This window comes from Myzus persicae, unplaced genomic scaffold, assembly GCF_001856785.1.
Source record: "Myzus persicae strain clone G006 unplaced genomic scaffold, MPER_G0061.0, whole genome shotgun sequence".
Classification (NCBI taxonomy): Eukaryota; Metazoa; Arthropoda; class Insecta; order Hemiptera; family Aphididae; genus Myzus; species Myzus persicae.
The window spans coordinates 20,181-42,600 of NW_019104256.1; the positions used below are offsets into that span (position 1 = coordinate 20,181).

The following is a 22,420-nucleotide window of genomic DNA, read 5'->3' on the forward strand; positions in this document are numbered from 1 at the left end:
TATATATTTTTTTTTTTTGACACGTATACAGTTATTTTGTATTATTTTCAATACAAATTTCCAAAAAGTAATAAATATAAAAGTAATCGTTTTCGCTCAGATAATATTCCACTGATTTTAGTTTTTTTTTATGAATGTCGATAAAAAGATTTCGATACGATCCAAATCAGATAAATTAAACGTGGTGTTAGTAGAAAAGTAAGTGCAATAGTTTTTTAAATTACAGCAAAATGATTTTCTTTCAAACGTTTAGCAATGACAGTCAAAAAATGTCCAAATAAAGGTATAAACGAAGTAAAAATGAGAGCATTGGCTTTAGTAACAGCTTTAAGTCCAAGAAAAATATTCAGCTGCTCAACCACCGAGTACTGAATTTTGTAATACAGTAGAGTCTCGCTAATCCGGACTGTAGATGGGTCCGGACGCTATCCGGATTATCGAAAATCAGGATTAAATGGAATGACGTTTTTTTAACTTACTAATAAATGTAAACAAAAAATACCTCATGTATTTATACAAATTCAAAATTTATTGATTAACAATTTTACATTACACATCATTATTGTCATTATACTATTATAGTGATAAATGTATTACATACAGGGGCGTCATTTCAACTTTTCAATAGGGATGCAAACATTTGAATCAGGCCAATTGATCCCTCCACCAGTCCATTTATATATCCTGTTTATTTAGCGGAACTTAAAAAAATTTCCGATCGCTTCGCTCACTCATATCCCCACATTTTAATATTCAAATACTCATTAATACTTTTTTTTTCAAACATATTTAACCAATTTCATATAAATAAAAAAAGTTATATATTATTTTAAAAATATTCATTGCCTAATCATTGTCACCAACATAAAAATAAAAATAATAGATAATATTATTAACTATTAAGTATACACCAGATTAAACAATGTTAATAAAACTGGTCGTCGACGGTCTATGTAGTGGGAGAAATGAGACCACGAAACAACGGAGAGTTGCAAACCACTTGCGATCTCTCACACCGGCGCGGCAGAGGCACATTGTTTCTTATAAATAGAAAGGTTACGCAACGAGTTTTGATAAGATGTAATACTGTAATAGATGTATTCAATACTTCAATAGGACAATAGGTTCTTATGAAAAACTCGCACCATTACAGCGCGTTTGCATCTTACATTTTATCGACGACGCGACGCGCGACGGCGCAATTATAACATTTTATACGGGCCATTGGCCAAACAAACATTTAAAAAATAGGGCTGCCAATGTATAGTCTGAATCCCCCAAATGACGCCCCTGATTACATATGTAAATATATCAATACAAATTTAAAGAAAATAAGGCTGAACTCACTTGAAAAAATAATGAAAACACAATACATATCGAAAAGATAATATCTTATAATCATGGGTGTTCCCGAATATATACATTAAACATGAGTACTAAAGTACGAAATATAGATTTCCGGATTATCCGGATGTCCGGATTAGCAATGACCAGATTAGTGAGGCCACTGTACTGAAAATGTGTGATATTTTAAAAACAGTTGTCTCGGAAAATAGACGGATCCTAGCGAACGATTGCGGCTCGGAAACCGTATCTTGAGTCTTTCTCTCTCTACCTCTCTCTGTCTTAACGTATAAATATTTTATTGTGTTTTTTTCTCTTGTTTCACGATGTAACCATATAGGTATTTGTACGCTGCAGCCTGCAGGTCTTCGGCACACTACAACACAGTTTCTCTTTAAACTCCGTGTAGGCACCGTAAAATGAGGAAAGCCAAAAGTCCCATACCTCCAGTCATCCAAGACGCGCAAAAAAATATACTTGAGTCTTGAGTAATGTGAGAAATAAGTGGCAAGTCATATATACATCAAAAAACCCGCTGAAGCGGCACGTAGACACACATAAATGAATGTTTATACGTGTTACTCTAAGTACGTCTATTATAATTTAACTAAAAATAAAAGTATTCTTAATTCTCGACAAGAGCACATTTTTAGTACCTATAATTTTGTTTAATATAGATATGAAAAAATATTGTACGTAGATGTGAGGACGATGACGATCGAAACAGTACTTTTTAAGAGCCCTGCGCAGCTGTCGTGGTAGTTGAGACCTTCATTGTTATATAGGAATTAAAACGTGTTTGATTTACATTTCGATTTTTAAAATATTTATAACTGAAAATCAAAATTACAAATTTAAAAACTTGAGGGAACAATTACTAGAGGGATTCGCAAGAAAACATCTCTTCTTAAACATAAAATAATTGCAGGGAATGGGTAGGTAGTCTGTTGTAATAATTTAATATTGCGGAAGGGGCAACCTCGGTTCAGATAAAATAATAGAAGGTTAAAGTAGTACATCAAATACGTATAAGATTCCTATGATAGATCGATAACCCAAAATAATGTTCCTATTACGTAACTAAATTAAATTTTTTCAAGCTTTTTCCACAGCAAAATTAAAACAAATTAGAAAAAAATAACTTATCGTTGACTTATTATGTATGAAATATAAACACAGGATCTTAAGAGTAAGACGTGATAGTCAAACAGATATATTCGACTGCATTTCCGACTACGTAATAATTATAAATGTCAAATATCTATATAACGACAAAATAAGATTATGAAAAACCAAACACATATAGAACGCACCTCATGTGAAGTTACCCTTACTGCGGGGCCGTATTACCGCGTAGGCTAAGGCCTAGGGCGGCAAATTTTTTTTTGGTGTGACCCAAAAACTACGTTGAGATATTAGTAAAATATCAATACCTATGTAAATTAAGTGGTAAATTTATTTCAGCCTATGGGCGGCAAAAACCTTAATCCGGTCCTGTCTTACTGTGAAACACCTGATGACAGAACGTAGATCGAATGAAATAAAGGCATAAATAAGTAATATACCAACGAACATACGTATTGTATGAAATAATCGGACCCGGTTGTCAGCGGAAAAACGACATGTCATTCCTCGGGAGTATCGAAATGAAAAAATACATTTAAGAGAAACACAAGCAAACTTTAATGAGTACTATTTTATCGTAATCGAACCGTTATCAAAAATAAATAAAATCGTATGTATAAAGCTAATGTCCCTTGTCTATGAAATCTACACGTAATCTGATGTGCGTAAATTTGCAATGTTAAGCCCTCGTAAAACATCGACAACAACAAATGTCTATTTAGAGTCTCTTAAATTATTTTAACTCTATTATAACTATCTTAGGTCGTAATACCAGGAGTTTAATACACACAGTAGCTCCTAAATATCCGGAACATCCGAGTGATGGTCAAAAAACAACGTACGCATTGCAATTACAATTGAAAATTGAAATACATTGTACATACTGTACAGATACATTTAGAGCAATATTAGTGTGGCTTTATTTATTTTGTTATGTCAATTGCAGTAATTGCAGTTTTTTATGCAAATACCTATACATTGTTTTGTCTTTTACATATTATATATTTTTTTCGTACCTTTTATTTGTTTTCAAATTATAAATTAATTTCATTTTTTTGCAGTTTTCATCCAAATAACTAAAAATTGTTTTGTTATTTCAAATTTTATTTATCATACTTTTTGATAGATTTACTTTATTTATAATAATCATGGGCGTCCCCGGGGGGGGGGGGCAAGACGGGGCACTTGCCCCCCCCCCTGGAATAATGTTATTTCCACAGAAATTGGTAAAATTCCAAATGATAAACAGTCACTAAGAGCGAACCATGAAACTGAGAGTTGTGAAGATTATTACCGGAGTTTCAATTTTTATACCATATATTGATTCAATTTTACAATCTATAAAAGAACGTTTTGATAAAAAAAATGATAATGCATTTTTACTACAATATCTTCACCCCAACATTTTTAAGAAATTGGAGAAAGTAATGTAGAAAAAAATAAGAAAGAATGTATTTTGAAAGCATTGAAAAATTTGCTGATTTCTATAAAATTGATAATCTCCAAGCTGAAGTGGAAAGTTGGTACAGTTTTTGGCAAAATAAGGACTGCCAAGATATTGATTTACTATACGTTTTTTCCAAGTATAGCTGTTGCTTTGGAAATATTTTTGTCTTTTCCGGCTACAAGCTGTACAGCAGAACGTTCTTTTAGTACATTAAGGCGTGTTAAAACATGGTTACGATCAACGATGGGCGATGATAGACTGAATGGAATATGCATGTTGAGTGTTCATAAAGAAAAAGTAAATTCAAATAAAGAAAAATTTATTGAAAATGCTCTGACACAATTTGGTAGAGAGTGTCCACGGAGATTTAAATTTATATTTAATGAAAAAGAATGATGTATAATAATATTTTTTTATGTTTTAATTGTAATAATAATACCTACCTAATTGTAATGTTTTAATTCATTGTTTTAATAATGACGGAATATAATAATTTACTATAAATAAAATGTATAAAAAAATTTTCATTTATTTTTTAAATTAATTTTGCCCCCCCTAGAAAAATGTCTGGGGACACCCATGATAATAATATTTTTTTATTCATATAATATATTGTTTGAATATTATTTCGTCAGACTTTCAAATACATATATTTTATTCAAATTTCAAAGTCTATGCACAATGATTTAGTTGGTACCAAGCAATTCCGTTATAAGGTTTCACTATAATATCATATATATAATGGATTTAGCTTTTAACCTAATTTATTATTATCCTGAAAATTCGTAACTCAAAATCATTTGTTTTTTAAAACTGACTTTGACTTAGCTCAGTTACTTTTTATTTTATTTTAACCATTATTTTTAATATGTTTAAAAATAAATGCATTGAATAGAAGAATAAATTACAAAAAAAAAATATTAATACGATTATTTAAGATGAACTATCTAAAAGATATATAAATAATAAATTCAAATTTTATATCTAATCAATGATATTGGTTAAGAATTATTGAAACAGACATTTTTATGGACAAATTGCATAGAACAAATAATCATATAGAGCAAATTCACAGTTTGTTAAAATCCAAATTTTCAATCAATAACCCGAAATTATGAATATATTTAGGTAACAGAACATTTTTTTTAGTCATTATTAATATATTAACTATTATACATTATGAACCTATGCAAATACCTACACATTGTTTTGCCTTTTACATATTATATATTTTTTTGGTACCTTCTATCTGTTTTCAAATTATAAATCTATTTCACTTTTTATGCAAATACCTATATATTGTTTTGCTTATTACATATATTATTTATCATACTTTTTGATAGATTAATTTATTCAATTTGTGTGTATTTCGACATGTACACTTAAGAATTATTTTGATTTTTATATTTTGTGTATTATTTTTTATGATGTTATATTATAAGTACTATATTATACCTATATATCTACTGTTTTTTAAATGTGATTATACAACTAGAATTATCGTTGCAATATATTTTCAGTATTACATGTATATAATATTATTTTTTATTCATATAATTTATCGTTTGAATGTATTATTTAGTATGATTTTCAATATATATATATTTTATTTAACATCTATACGTATAATAATTTAGTTGGTAAAGACTAAAGAGTGATTCCGTTATATTCCGTTCGAGGTTTATCGTGTAATGTTATATATATAAAAACCTTTTTAAATAGGTACATAACATTTCACTATAAAAGTTTAAACCTAACTTAGCTGCTAACCTAATTTAAGTTATTATAATCCTGAAAATTCGTAACTCAACTTGGACATTCAAATTCATTTGTACCTTAAAACTGACTTCGAATTAACTTGCTTTTTTAAAATTTAACTTTAACTACCTATTAACTTTAACTAGTTAAAAACATTGGTTAACTCGCCCAGCTTTGCGTCGTACCAATATATATATGTTGTATATTATATTAGAATGTAAATGTACGTTACGTTCACGGTTGTCCGACTTTCGGTTCCGCCAACGGGGACGCCGCGATTCCCGGCGCCAAGCTCAACCAGGCCTTCGAGCCACTCGACCTTTGAGGTTTTCTTCCTTACGCTGACTGTTAGGTTAGGTCTGATGAGCTCCCGGCGCCGATCTCCTGGATGATTATCGAGAATTCGAGTCGTTTAAGGATGGTTCGAGCTTCCTGCATGATCCGCGTCCTCTGCTCGTCCGGTCGAAGCAGTTGCACAGTCGCAGCCGCCGCCGCACGAAATCGAAGACTACGACGACGACGACTGCAGCGTCATCGATCTCGTCCAGGGAACACTCGTTGTCTGCCACATCGCCATCGTCCTCCACCAACCACCGCGTTAACACGACACCGAAACTGTTCCGAAACGTCATTAATTTGCAATAAAAATCGATAAAAAACAAAAACAAGCGAGAGTCCGTCTTCCTTTGCGTGTAAAGAACTATAATAATTAAACGTACTAGGTATTAAATTGTATTCGTTTTGCTTTTAATTATTATTTAAACACCAAACATCATCCATGGTTACTTCCACCACGAAACTGTTCTTGTCTTCGATGCAATTAGCCGGTACCTAATTACCAAGGATAAATTAAAATAACAGATTTAGATACCTAGTATATTCTCAAATATTGTCATCATCAGATGTAGTCTTTACGTATCCAAAAATGGCCAAGCCAAATCCAGCAGACTCGCCTTTAAATATTAGTTTCAATATTTTAAATTGTTCACGTCATTCAGCATTTGCGACGATTTCGCACTGCACAGATTTTTTTTTGGTGTGCCGGTCATTTACAACGGCTACATAAACACGGTGGCCACACCAGTGGCATTTCAGTTTTTGAGTGGGGAGGGGGCAAATATTTTGACAATTATAACAATTACATTTTTATAACCTACGGAGGGTACGAGCATATAAAAAAAAAATGTAAAAATAAAAGTTATTTCATTTGTCAGGTCTCCCTGTTGCACTCAGCACTGCCTTTCTGGTAGGTATAATACTATTATAATAGTATAAGAACGACTCAGATATCGATTTGTATATATTATTATACTACTACTAATGTGGGCATTAACTAGGTAGTTAAAAAGTTAATTTTCTCTCAACTTAACTAGTTAACTTTCTGATCAATTTATGAACTTAACTAGTTTAATTGACAGTTGTTACTTGAAATAAATAGCTTTTCTTAGTTGATTAAAAATGGTTTTATCCATAAATATTAATATAAAAATAAAAAATATTCTAAAATATATTATTACCTAAATGTAAGTAAAATATTTTGTTCTAGTAGTTTTTGAGTTTATAGAGGACAAACAAACAAACATTAATATTATACATTAGATTAGACTCAATTTTTATTCATAGTTTTTTTCATTGAACATTTTATTTTTATATTATATTAAGCAAATTACTTTTTGACTCAAAACCTACACAATACTTATACTACACTGGTAACATTATCGTCAAAACACATACTATACGATAGCATAAAATTACCGTGTGTATCAAAGATATCGACAATTTTTAAATAAAAGATTTTAAATCTATTTTGTGTAGGTATAATAAATATTACAGTTTCTCATTATTAAGATATCATTTATCTTGTTTATGGTATATTCTTCTTTTTTATCATCAACATATAGTAATTTGATAAATTTACTGTGGAGCGGATTCTACCCCCCTATCATAAATATTCCACTGAAATATATTTTATATTCATCAACTACCTTTTTGTAATATTTCTGAAGGAAAACTATTCAAAATGTAAATTAAAAATGAATAATTGATAAGCACAATTTATGAAAATATCTTTTCTTTACAACTAAAATGTATGTTGAAATGAAAGTAAAATCAAAATTACCACCAAAGCAATTTTAACTTGATAATATTATATATTAAATAAAATAATATGAACAAATAGAAAATGTATAATATAATACAAAACATTGAACATAAAAAGTGAATGATAATAATAATAATAATATAAATGTATAACTATTTCAATGCAGTTGTTGGTTTACTTCACAATCTGGTTTGTTATTACCTGAAAAATAAATAATTCACATTATATTTAAATAATAAATTAAGGGCACATGAAATTTTCTTAAAAGTACTGGCATGTATTTTCTCCGCCTTACACACAAACGACATGGCAAATTTTTGTTCACTAGTTTTAATAACGTACTATATGTTTTGACATTAAAGTGAAGCAACCTACTATCAAACTTTTAGGTAAGAACATTATCTGTGGTCTCTCATTGGTTTTTTAAGATATTTAAATTTTTAAGTGAAGTATGAGCATTTTCAAATATTAATACATTAAATCCTCATAACTCACTTAAAAATTAAAATATTGTAAAAAACCAAAGAGGGAACACAGAAAATGTTCTTACCTAGAAGTTTAATAATAGGTAAATACCCTTTAATATCAAAACGAACAGCACACTATTGAAAGTAATGAACCAACATTTGCCAGGTTGTATGTGTGTAAGACAGAGAAAACACATGCAGGTGCAACGTCCTCTTAAGGCAATTTATCTTTGTATAAAATGAGTAATAATAATAAAATATTAAATTAAGTAAAATTATAGTTTTTCTGTTTATATCTGTTCAATAACTTCAATTACATAATCAAATAAATGTAATATACAGACATGCATACATAAATATTTTGATAACAATGTTTAAGTTAATATTATATACTTACTGTTTTCAGATTCTTCACTCTCATTAGTGAGTATATAAGGTTGAGAAATTGGAACAGTAGTAATGACTGCAATCAGTTCGTCATTTTGATCATCCCTTTGAAAGAAAAATGTTTGTACTTATTTTTTGTATGCGCAAAATATTTATATATGCATATTTACTCGACATGTGGAGTATGATTGACAAAATTCTGTACACTCATCACTGCGTTTTGATTGACATTTTGATAAAGAATTGGACTAGACAAAACGGGTGATTGGGAATTCAAGACTTCATGTGTTACTTCCAAAGGAGTTGGAGATCCAAGAGGCATTATAACACTTGGTCCAAGTGGTACAACAGGACGAGTTACTTCTGATAAATCTGATGAGGTATCTGTAAATTGTGAGACTAAACAAAAATATTAATTTTTAATTTTTTGTTTCTTATTATAACTGTTATTTATTACCATGATCTTGCATTTTAATTTGTCTGCTATTGTGATGTTGAAGCAAATCATTGGACATTTGGGGTAAAAACGTATTTACTTTAGTCCAAGTAGCATCCCAGAAAGCTTGTTTACTGTGCAATTCTTCTTTACTGTTTGTCTTTCCGTTTAACATTACTAATAACATATTTTTCAAGGTTTCTGGAATTGCTTCACTCTAATGATAAGAATACACAAAACATGAAGGTTAAAAATTTATACAAATTTAAAAATTATTAGGTATTAATTAATTAATTTTATACCAGAGTGTCACTATTATCAGATATCATAAACTTGTGCATCAGGTCTAGAACAGTGATCCATAAGTCAACAAATGTTGGTAATGATTGAAGCTGAGTCAAATGATGTAAGAAAACCTATGAAAATATTCATAATTTACATTTGATTAGTGTACAGAGACAATGTTTGATTTATTAAAGTAAAAGAGAGAATACATTTCAATTCTATACTCAACTCTTGGTAACTAATAAATAAGCATGATATATTTTGTGTAAAGAAACAATACTACTTTCTAGCAGTTACATAATTCTCATATTTTTTTTATAAATTTAAAATTCATGAAAATTGAAATTCAATTTTTTCAAATGTATTTTACAATTGATTCAGTGGCGTCATTTGAATGGAGGGCAAGGTTGAGCATTTTCTCTTTTCTAATTGTAAATTCAGCATACAATTGTTGGGCCATAATCATGTTTCAAATTGTAATTTAACTTAATCAACCCTTTCGAAAATATATAAAATGAGGCTATGTTTTCCTCGTGCACGTATACAGTTATGTAAGATGGGAATGATATGAAGATAAAAATATTGGTGGAAAATGTGAAAACTAGCTTGCAAGCAAACTGATCTGTTTATTTTTGGTTTAGTAATATAGACTAGTCAAAACTTTTGTTCGCTCCTATTAAAAACTTTTATGACGCCACTGGTTGAATTACCAAGGATCTAATGCCAAAAATGTCAAAATAATAATAATTATTATTAAAATATTAATTTAAAATTAAATTATAATATTATTATATTAATTATTATTTGATAATAACCTTTGATAACAAAGTGGCAGACCGCATTTTTGTTTCATCTAAACCGCTTGGATCAATGTCGGTTCCAGACTCTAACAGTTTGTTCATCAATGGAAACAAGACTTTGCGGAAACATGCTTCCCATTCATCACCGTTGAGCGTGGCTAAATCATGCATTAGAAGAGCACGTTGTAGGTATGTCACAGCACTCATTCTCACCTGCGTACAATTACATAATGTAAAACATTTATTTTACGCACTAAAATTGGTAGTTTGATTCACTGATTTACTCACATCACGTCGGCAATCACAACAAAGGCTGGCTATGCCTTGGAGTAGAGGACACCACCCATAACTCCACAAAGATATAAGTTCTGTGTCTGGATTTTCTTCAGCCCACCAACGATATATATCTGCAGTACTTGTATGCAGTGTGTGCATAAGGTCAAGAAGCTAAAAACATTAAAATAATTTATGAAGAATCGTAATATACATTAAAATGAAAATGAAGGAATTACCTGAATAGAAACTTGAGTGTAACTACTTGGAATGTCTTCGGGGTCACTATCGTCTGCATCATATGGATTAGTCATTTTATTTTTATTTGATTTCAAATTGGTTTTAGGTTTGTTGCCTAATTTTTGGCGTATGTTTTTATCATCTATAATAAATAAACTTGAGCATGAATTCAAAAAAAAAAAGTATTAAAAATGTATAATACTTGATTGTAAACTGGCTCGAGCAAAATTTTTTATGACTGAAACACATTTGATAAAGTTGTATGGTGTAATATGGGCAATATTACGCACTAAAAACGCCAGACATTCACAACATTTAACAAAAGATAATGCATCATGACGTTTAAATGTTGAACAATCTGGCCAGATTTCTAATGCCCCTGCATTTGTTTCAATCTACATGTAAACAAATATTTGCATGATTATTATATTATTATATGAAATTATTATTAAACATAGCATGAAATGTATTTACCTTTAACCAATCTGATTTATTATCTGGAGGTGACGACGAAGGGGTTGATACATTATTAACTGATTTTACGTCTAAGCCACTGTCATCATTACTATCACTTATACTTGTCACTTCATTATCAGACCGATTATCTATTAAACATTAAAACCTTGTCAATAATTGATTTTAATTTTTAAGATTCTATGCAGAGGAATTTTTTGAATAGAAACATACCTATATTATTACTTTTAGATACAACAATTCCAGCACCAACATACTCTAAAATCGAAAAGATTAATGTCCAATCATCTTTGGTATGAATATTTGCAGCACACATTTTTAATAACTCATACATTCCAAATGCTATTTGACGGCCAACTATTTGTAAATCATTTTTGTTGAGCAATAGTAAAACATTTAATGACTGCAATACCTACAGAATACAATGTAAAAATAACAGATAAAACATACAAAGTTTAAAAAGTGTTATAAGTACAAAATTAGATTACCATTGAACTTATTTCTTCGCGTCTCATAAGGCGAGATGCTAATCTCATTAGTCCAACAACAGTGCGTTCCAAAAGAAACATGTGATTATGTTCAATAGCACCTGTTATTAGGTTGTACAGATGTTGTTTAACTGCTTCCCATAGGGTGTTTACTCTATCCCTGTGGTTTTATATTTAGTTTAGTATAGAAAATAATAATACATCAAGCAAATCTCACCGATTTTGTAAGACTATTTTGAGAAGCATTTCTAATAAGAAACTAGCAGCATTTTCACTTTCTCGTGACCCAAGTGCTAACGCACCCTCTGGTTTATAAAATGTTCCAATTAACGCCTGAAGAATAAAAATGTTTATGTTATGTAATTTATTGACATTCATAGATATATAACACACATACTTTTACTAAAGCTTCCAATGATTCTATAGTGAGAAATTTAGATTCTGTAATAAGACTTTCCAAGCGACTCTCAGATATACAGTCTCTAGATGTAACAATCAACTCGGGTTCATTTGATGTCTGTATTTTATGATTAATTGTCTCTAAATTCATAAAATTTGTGAATTAAAAAAATTATTTTTTACTTAAAACGTAAATGCTTTTATGCTATATACTTACCACCTCCAGAAGCAATGTAAGAGTAAAGTGAACTAAACAATCCAGATTCTGATTTTTGTGAACCTGGGGCCACTGTTTCCCGTATCAATGAAACCTTACCACTGAGCTCAAGGAAATCTTCAGACTAAAAAAATCCATTCAATTATATTATACATTGTATCATAATAACATTTATAGAGTAAGAAAATTACCTCAACTAATATGGTAGGTAATAGTTTGCATTTATATAGTTGTAAGATTATGTCAAATATACTAGACCAACCCTCACGAATAATATCACCATACATATGGGTTAGACTAAAAAGAGTGCGAGTAGCCAGTCGTGATTTAGGGTTACTTCCAAACAGTATAGTAACATTTTCTGGACACTAAATCAACAAGATTATAAATAATACAATGTTTTAATTTTAATTTAACATTTATAAACTAATAATTAAAAATATGATTTATTTAGGTTCTATAGCGTTTTTGATTGGACAATTTAAAAGTGCAGCATGTAATTATACCACTCCATGAGTGTTACACTAGTTCTGCAAGAGTTTTCATTAAGAAAATATGGTAACCATAACAATATGTATTATTTTTGTCTTAAAAACGTACAACATAGCAAATTTTACGTTAACACTAATTTATTTTTATCTGTTATTTTTAAAATTAGAGTGAATTGACCCAGCATAAAATTCAAAGGTAATTTTATTATCTAGGGCACAACGTAGGCTTTTCTTTGTATTAATTTTAAGTAAGTTATGATCATTTTAAAATTTACAAAAATTGTACAGTTTCAAAAAGGTCATAACTTAATTAAAAATAATAATATCAATGAAAGCCTAAGATGTGCCTTAGAAAATAATCTTATATTAACATTTTATAATAAGTCAATTCACTCTAATATTTAAGCTAACACGAAATTGGAACTGCTCGACGTATATTTGGATATATTATCTGTTAGTATGACATGCAAGTATGATGTCCTCTTAGATTGAATACAAAAACAAAATTTGACCCTGTATTAGAGAATTGGAGTTCCTAAAAATATGAGCACTCACAATGCACACAGTGCACATTGAGTGAACACAAGTGTCATCAATACAATCAAATTGAATACAAAATATTGCACCAGTTCACTGAATATTGGTCAAATCAAATACATTTTTGTACTGTAAACAAAAAAGTCCGTCAAATCAAAAACACTATAAGTTCTATTCAAATTTCAAAATGCTATCATACTTATACAAAAAATGTCTCTAAATAACTAATATTAATAAAATATTTGAATACTATACACACATCAGGGTTATTCTGTAAATTAGTAAACTTGCACAATGATATGATGAGGCTATCAAATTCAGCACACATTCCATAATGGGCACAAATAAATGCACATTTCCTGAAAGATTAGTAATGAAATTAAGTTACAGTATGCTATGTATGCATGTAGCTATGTATGTGACTAATGTCTATTTAAATAAGTGAAAAACTTTATGATACATACCTAAGACCAAATATTGTTCTGGTATAAACTGTTTGATGACTTGACTTATCAAATATAAAACTTAATGCAGCTAAAGTAGGACCCCAACAAATAGAAAATAGTTCATGATCAAAAACTCCACTAGGTGCTTGTATGTAAGATCCATCTTTACCAGATGCACGTCTTAACAAAACTTTCCACAAATAGTTTTCTAAAACAGCACCAGTATGCTCTGCAGGCATAACAATTTCATTGGATCTAAAAATGTTCATTAAATTAGTGGTTGGTATGGTCAAGGAACAAAATTATGAAACAGGTTTGTTATCGCTTTGCTACAGAGCTATATAAAATGTATGTCCCCCCCCCCCACCACGCAACCGAATTTCAACAGTTTTTACTCTTTAATCTAACAATTTGTTATTTGTCATTTGAGATTGTTATTTCTTTGAATCTTGATAGGTAAGTCTCATATGTGACTTACTTAAGGGAAATATACATATATGTTACTTCCAATTGTTATATATTATTTTAATCATATTAGCATGTTGTAAGCCTGTCGTTATATTGTATATGTAGTTACTGGTTCCAAATGCATACCTATCTTACAAAATATGTTATATGATTATTTTAAAATATCATAAAAAATACATTTTGATGGGCTATTCATGGTAATATTTAATACTATCAATTAATGTTTTCAATAAAAATCATAATTTAAAACAAAATAAAATTTGTGACAAAAGAAAATCAAAAATAAGAATCTTTAGGTTAGGTTAGGTTAGCCTAACCTAACCTAACCTTAGGAATTACTCTGTTTTTTAAATGTTTATTTACGTGTAATTAGGAAATATTAATTATTAATGTACTACTATTAATTGTAAACAATTTACAATAGTTTGTGAACTTATTGAAAGTACAACGAGCATAGTAAAAAAGTTAAACACTGTTTTGGAGGTTTGGTATCACTCCTGATGGTAAGATGATGCATTTTGTATGGCGTAGTAGTGGGGCGATTACAAACAAGCATAGAAGGTATTATTAACACCCAATAAATTGTTAATTTATTTACTTGATTTCTTTATATATTTCTTCTAACATTGTGTGATCAAAATCTTCCCCACCATTCAATTTTTTTAAATTACGTTTAAATGAATCTGGTGTCATTGGTTGATCTATCCGTCTAACGTTTTGATTGTGTTGGTCGACATTTAGCATAATAATTGCATATGCTAATAAAAATGCACATTCAGCATTCGCAAAAGGTTCCCCATTACATTTCTAAAAATTATACAAAACAATATTAATTTGAAAATATTATTTAAGATGAGCTAGACCCGCATGTGTTGTCTCAGTCTTACAAATACAAAACAGCAAAAACTGTTTCGAGCAGGAAAGAACCAAGAATGCTTCGGTCAAAACTAAGAAACAAAATGTTTACTTATGCAAAATAGAACTTTGGCTGTGAAATTTCGTTTTTATTTTTTCGATATTGGAACTAGAAAAAAAGTTTTCAAGTTTTAAAAACACAAAAATAATGGATTTTAAAACAATAAGAAAATTTTTTGGAGTAAGTGATGTCAAAAAAATAAAAACAATATTTCGCGGATAATGTTTTCAACTTCCCTATGAATTGACTAGGTAAGTTAAGTGTCTAACATGCATCTGACAGCCGCCCAACAAACCTGGTGGCCCCCAGCTAATGATTTTAATTTGAACAGAGTATATAATATTACATACAAATTTGTAGTCTTGACTATCACTACAGCCAGAGTGGTTCTATCTTGCGCAAAACAGTTTTTGGAATGTTGTACATTTGTAAGACTGAGACAACACATGAGGGTGTAGTGTCCTTAATAATAAATATTAATAATTACTAACATGCCAATATTCTGTAAATGGTTCTAATACAAATGATATTAGAGGGGATTCTCCAGGTAGTCGAAATGCTTCAAGATACATTCGAAGTGCTTCATCAACACGTGTACCACACAAATCAAAAGAACTAAACAATAAACAACAACAAATTATTAAAAACAAGCCATGAAATTAAAACATTATAAAATATATTAAGGGAACAGATTGGGCAATGCTTACACTTGTAAGACATAACAAATTGTCATTACCTAGTTTCAGTAGCCTGCTGTCAGTTTTGATATTAAAGAGTAAATTGAGCTATTATTCAAACTTTTGGGTAAGAACATTATCCTGTGCTCAAGTGTCGGCTTTTATTGAATATTTTAATTTTGAAAAAAAAAAATCATACAATGGATATTTTGTGGTCTTATGGTACAATACAGAATAATATTCTTTTACTTTTAGCAGACATTGCACTGTATTTTCGTTAAGCGGAAAATGTGTTGGACACATTTTATTCAAGAATGGTTAATTTAACTTGTCTAGTACATGGTTTTCGTTGTGTTGCAGAACAATAAGATTTCAATTTTCTAAGGGTGATTCATTATTTTCAAACATACATTTTTTTTCTTTAATAGTGCCAAGTCTCGTACAAATATTTAAAGATATATATCTCAAAATCAGAAACATTTAAAATGCCATTAACGAAGTCTAGAAATAATTGAAAATGCCGTAAAGCAATTAGAAAGTGTTATTGGAAATATTGGAGTTTTAACTAATTTCACATTACAAAATATATTGGAGAATCACCCAGCTTTTAAAGCTATAATATCGATGAGGGATAAACTGTTAAACAAAACTCCAAAAAATAATTCAGAAATCAAATACATTCTAAAAGAATTAATGTGTTTGAAATAAACACCTATCACTTCCGATGGTGTGGAGAGGTCATTCAGTCATTATAAAGCAATGTTAAGATCAAATCGCTGTTATTTAAAATTTCGAACTATGTGTTGTTTTTCATTGTTTTCCTCTTCCAGACTATGGTGATGATCAGAATTATAAATATTAGATTGTATCATCTATATTATGATAATTTATGATAATAATATAATTTTATAATCAATTCTATCTTTTTTTCAATTTAAACATTTCAATATTATTAGTTAATATTTATTAAGTAATAAAAAAATGTATATTTAAACATTTTTATTTCATACTTAAATAAAATCCTTTCCTTAGTTATAATATAAAAATTTAAGACATACTTAATAAAGCTATTAAGAACATCCACATTGTTTCTGTTGCTGATATATTCGCCAATCATTTTTTTATCCAAGAGAGGATTCTCTTTCAAAAATGTAGCAATCTCGATTGGATTCAATGGTGTTGATAAGAGACCATGTTCTTGTAGAAACTCTATACCTTTTTTTGGTTTTGTGTTGAATTTCTCGGTACCCGAAGTAAGAAGCTAAAATTATTAAAACAATTATTATTCATTAAACATTAAATATAATTCAAAAATAAATGGCTCAAGTCAAATTGTATCTGTAGTATTATAATTTGCAACAGTAAATTTAAAACATTAAATAAATTATTTAACCTTTTTTTTTCTTTTAATGGCCATTAATTCTTCATGACTTGGAATACTGATTGAGAAGTCTGGTTGCCAACGTTCCAAATTAATTTCAGATTCTGATTTTTGATCTTCAGAAACTAAATTTATTAAAATAATAATTTAAGTACATAACTAAGTTATAAGTTATTAAATTATACCATCATATGTTGAACTGCTTTCTGACTTTTGAGTGAATTGTGTACGATTATGGCAATGGCGTTCAATTGAGTCAACCACAGCTAAAAGAGCATCCATTGATAATAAATGTGTGCTGTAGATATCATTGAACGGAAAAACATTCTAAAATCAATATTTTAATTATTAATTATAAGAAAATAATTAAATCTGAAATTTTATTTTATTATAACTTGCTTTAGATAATAGCTTAGTAATGTCATCATACAAATCTGAACAATAAAGTCCACAATCATAATTTAAATAAAGTTCAGTAACCAGTCCTGGGATTTTCCATAGTTGGACAAGACATTCTAGAGTAATAAAACAAAATTAATTTCTAACATTCAATTTTATTTAGTAATATTTGAATTTTATTATAATTGTGAAACTTACTTAGGGCCATTTCTTTTTTACCATATGGGATTTTCGAATTTTCATTGACCACTATGTTTATTAAATTGGTCATATAGTATTCCAGTTGAAATTTTAAATGTTGACGCATAGATTCAAACACTAAGAAAGCAAGTCTAAGACTTGAACTGAATATTGGCATTTTCTCATGAGACAAGAGCTAAAACAAATTCACTTATTTTTTAACTATTTTAAAAGAAAACCCACATTTTCTTAGATTTGTGCACACACAGAAAGAATATTACGACATAGTTGATCTTTTATAATGGAATGCATGTTGACGTGGCACTTAATGGCATATGCTCCCACTTCAAAAGCAATGACCAAAAGATTGAGTCCAACACCAATCATTACTTCAGTATTTTGCTGATCATGAGGATCACAAGCATCTACAAGAAACTTAATAAGCTCCAAAACACAGCCACTATTGTATGGAACTTCTAAAAGATTTAATTAAAATATTAACTAATAAGTAGAGATAACAAAAACATTAAAATGGTTAAAAAAAATTACTTACTAGTGTAAGGTATAGGTATTTGGGTTGTAAATCTTACTCCTTGACCATTCACATATTCTTTTTTATCATCATCTACTGGACTCTCACTATTTAAATCTGTCTCATTTTCTTTAAAAGTTATAAATTATTATATTTATTATTTGAGATTAAATATATATGTAATAGCTTACCATTGTTTAGTAATGGTAATTCATCAGTCGGTAATTCAATACTAGGTGAAGTTTCTCTTTCATTTTCTATGACTAGTTTTGACGCTTCAGTGATAACAATTGAATCACACTAAAATTTCAAACACATTAGTTATAATTAATTTATCTTGGTCATTGTATAACAATTTACAATTCAGAATATTTAAATAATCAAAAGTTTATGGTTAGACGATAATTTTTAAAAAGTGGTATTTAATGGAAATGTATACAAATTGTATTAATAATAAATGGATAAATATGAATACTTTCAACCAATATTACATTTTAATTTGAAATATTATTGCACTAAGATAATGCAGTGGGAACATCAGTATTTTAAAGCTTCTGTATATAATTTTTTTTTTTTTTGTCCGTTAACCTCATTAATTTAACATACGCATTTATTATCTCAGTCTTAAGAGTAACAGCAAATTTTTAGCAAGTTTTGGGGACATAATATAGCCTAAATTAAAAATGCCCATAACTCACTTAAAAACTGAACTATTATGGAAAATTGAACTATTGTAAAAAGCCCACGTACAAACATAGATAATGTTCTTATGAATAAATTTCATAATAGGCCGATTTAGCTTAATTTTTTAAACCAACGTAGATAAAAGTGATTTGCTGAGCGTAAATTTGATATGTTACGCACTTGTAAGACAGAGACAACAAATGCGTGTGCGGCATCCTCTTAAAAAGTTATATTCATTTACTTGAGGTAAAGTTGATACTTCCGGTAATGGTGTTTCATCACTTGAATTGACTGTGTCCACTGTATTTTCCACGTTCTCATTACAATTACTCAGAGGGTCGCCATAATTCTTCATGTTGAGTCCTAATACCTAAGAAAGAAAATCATATTTTTTTAATATCTTATACTAATTGAATAATCATCTAATTAAATTTTACTGACTTTTGTTGAATTTCCCAGTTCTTTACTTAATGTAACTAGTCTTGAAAAAAGAAGTTGAATAATATCTTTCAAGCAATGTTCAGCATAGGATCGGACAAATTCTGCAAACATACAATTTACATGAAATAGTTATTTATTAAACATAGTATATTATAACATACCACTCAGTCTAACTTCGAAACAAAAACGAAAACAACTCATCATAATCTCACAAACACTTTCATTTGGTAGAAATTCACCTTCAGGAGACATCATTAAGCAGTATAAAACCTGTAAGGTTTTCATTAATACTATAGCATCACTAGTTTTTTCAGTTCCCAAAAATCTAGTGTGAGTAATTGCATCTGCAATATTTTCTACAGTTGTCAATAATTTTGACTCAGGAACACCTAAAAAATGTATATTATTATTAAATTAAGTTTAATAAATCATGTTGTGCAGTTCTAAATTACATTTTTTTATTAGTCCATAATTTATAAACTTATAAATTGACATCAATGCTAAACTTGTTACTGGGCCAGTAATCTCTTCACATCGTATGACATCCAAAAATGGTTCTAAACACAAAATTCCAACTATAATCATCCAAAAAACTAAATACTTATTAAGGTACAATCAATATAATATGAAAACAGTTTGAACAGGATTTTTTTTCCATTTTAACCAGGTTACAAAACAATTAATTATGTATTTAGTATATAGGTTACCCATAACATGATCAAAATTAAGGGACATTAAATCTTCCACTTGATTAATAGCATCTCTTAATTTGAATAATCTTTTACATGGAGAATATCTTTCTTCATCCTGCAGAATAAATACAAATTTATTAAAATTATGTTTGAACTATTTTTTCTTGAAAATATTAACATTAAACACTCAGGTAGGTAATAGCAATCAATTTTTGATTTTTGGCTATGAATTTGTGTGTATATTATAATGCTAAGGGGTGAGATAAAAAATATTTTAAGCATCAAAATAATTTTATTTAGCGATAAATGAAACAAACAACATTGACTACCTATTGATTCATGGTTGACATTATTTAAGTACTTTTAAAAATTAAAACTAAATCAATGTCTTATTTAAATAATAAAATAGTAGGTACCTATATGGCATATTACGAACACAAAATATTAATATATGATTTCAAATTAAATGAAGGAAATTTAACGCTTCAAATTGTTAGCATAGAAAGAATATTAATAAGTAACAACATGTACCTATAACAAAACTATAGATTTTTGCTAAATGACACACTACTATACTAGTTAGCGGTAAATCAAGTAATCAATATTTCAACACGTACATATGGTCAGAAAATACTATACACTAAAATATATATATCCATAACAGCAAATCCACAAAGTATTGGTATTAACTACCTACGGAATATGTATTTATTGAAAATTTTAAGTTATAATTTATAACCAATGGTATTTGGCAGAAAATGTTTCAATTAAAGAATGTACCTAATGTTATTAGGCAACAGATTGTACGTATATGAAACTGGGTAAAATTTTAAATCTAAGAATAAATTATTTTAAACAGAATATTTTGAATATTTTGTTGATTATTTACTTGATATGAATTGTGATCTCTTTTTAACGCCGATATTAAAGTTGACAGCTCTCCCTGCACAACATACAATCCATTGGCCGCATACATCTTAAAATTTATAAAGTACACATTTACTAATTATTTCTTGAAATCCCACATGTGTGCATTTACTTTTGAACTATTTGAATGGTCACTTTTCACTGTTGAAACAACATTTTAATGTAATACATGATATAAATTGGACAAATAGTATGCGATCATGATGCCTTAACAGCTATCGATTAATTAACGAACAGTTAATACTTTACGAGTACAATAACATTGTATTGCACTAATTAAATTTTAGATTAGCAATTGACAATAATTTGGCTAAGTAATCCTACTGAACAGTATACAGTAAATCCATTCGACGTAGTCATAAAAATTATTAACTAAAACCATTTTTGAATTGATAACACGTCGAACATGATAACACGTACTGTTTCGTCAGTCGCGCAGATATCAGTCGTGTTTTTTTACCTTCGTATCACGAATTAAGAAATTTTTCCGAAGCAGGTCGTTTTTTCGATAGAACTACTTGGAAAACGGCGAGAGCCGAATGCAAAACTGACTTGCAGCTTTTAAAATTTGAAATTAATTTTAAACCGTAATAATGGTAGATAAACTCGGTATGCTGTATACATAGATCTATAAATGAATTAATGAACAGCGCCGCCCAGCACACCGCACCCTGCTTGTTCATGGGGACATACCTATACCTAACACATAATAGCTTTTTCTCTCTTGGCTCCAGTGGCGTATTTAGGCCGGGGCCTCCAATGTACGTCCAAGTTGGGGGAGGGACCCGGGACCTTAACCATTCCATTAAAAAAAAATACTACATTTTTTTTTATTCAAAATACTTCGATTTGAAACATATGTACAGCGACAGCGTTTATTATCTTGTATTGTATGAACGTCATTGGTTTTTCGAACGGGCGGCTATATAGCTATACAAATAAATTATTATCATAACTTGTTATGTTAATAACTAGTTAATATTCTAAGAATATTACCTACCTATCCCTAATTAAAGCAGCCACGACTATCATGTAGACTTCGGCACTTCGCAGCTCTATGCCTTGTTGATGAAAATATTATGATTTGTACCTACGTCGTAGGTCGTCGTCGAGTCCTTACAATCCTCTACATAATTATTTTTAGTTCCTAGAATCACTATTTACTATTTAGGGTCGAAATAAACGATCAGGTCGCCGTTTTCCTCCAGGTCTGCGAACTGGGCGTACCGCCAACTGATCGGCCGGCATATAAAACTCCACTGTCTTTTTACCACAGACTACAACTATAATATAAAAACCTTACATCAACATACGGTCTTCAATTTAGATTGTTTATCAATATTTTTATTACAATTGAATTCCTGAGTAAAGATTGGGGCCTCTGTCTCTTATGGGCCTAGGGCCGCTG

At 29.4% G+C, this 22,420-nt stretch overlaps 1 protein-coding gene across 1 annotated transcript; it reads right to left on the minus strand.

Annotated features, from left to right (window-relative positions):
• Positions 1-7,810: 7,810 nt before the first annotated feature.
• Positions 7,811-21,388, minus strand: LOC111040525 (Golgi-specific brefeldin A-resistance guanine nucleotide exchange factor 1). The gene is made up of 35 exons (XM_022324459.1): positions 21,125-21,388; positions 20,975-21,061; positions 20,101-20,200; positions 19,846-19,950; positions 19,555-19,782; positions 19,394-19,494; positions 19,194-19,322; positions 18,460-18,568; positions 18,290-18,397; positions 18,004-18,212; positions 17,755-17,932; positions 17,557-17,672; positions 17,343-17,484; positions 17,170-17,282; positions 16,835-17,037; positions 15,591-15,714; positions 14,782-14,990; positions 13,734-13,970; positions 13,529-13,628; positions 12,433-12,609; positions 12,242-12,365; positions 12,023-12,165; positions 11,843-11,958; positions 11,626-11,785; positions 11,351-11,549; positions 11,138-11,268; positions 10,866-11,058; positions 10,663-10,805; positions 10,439-10,597; positions 10,166-10,363; positions 9,368-9,481; positions 9,087-9,282; positions 8,800-9,028; positions 8,640-8,734; positions 7,811-7,976 (listed from the first exon to the last, which is right to left on the minus strand). Exons 2-35 carry the CDS (start codon positions 21,059-21,061, stop codon positions 7,933-7,935), a joined length of 5,019 nt encoding a protein of 1,672 aa, XP_022180151.1. The 5' UTR covers positions 21,125-21,388; the 3' UTR covers positions 7,811-7,932.
• Between the last annotated feature and the right edge of the window lie 1,032 nt (positions 21,389-22,420).

Excerpts from the sequence above, each read along its gene's own strand:
- LOC111040525 (XM_022324459.1), bottom strand. The coding sequence starts at position 21,061 with ATGTATGCGGCCAATGGATTGTATGTTGTGCAGGGAGAGCTGTCAACT. Across the intron at positions 19,783-19,845 it reads TTATGGACTAATAAAAAAAT|GTGTTCCTGAGTCAAAATTA; the intron begins GTAATTTAGAAC and ends TACATTTTTTAG. Across the intron at positions 10,364-10,438 it reads GTTGTGATTGCCGACGTGAT|GTGAGAATGAGTGCTGTGAC; the intron begins GTGAGTAAATCA and ends AATTGTACGCAG.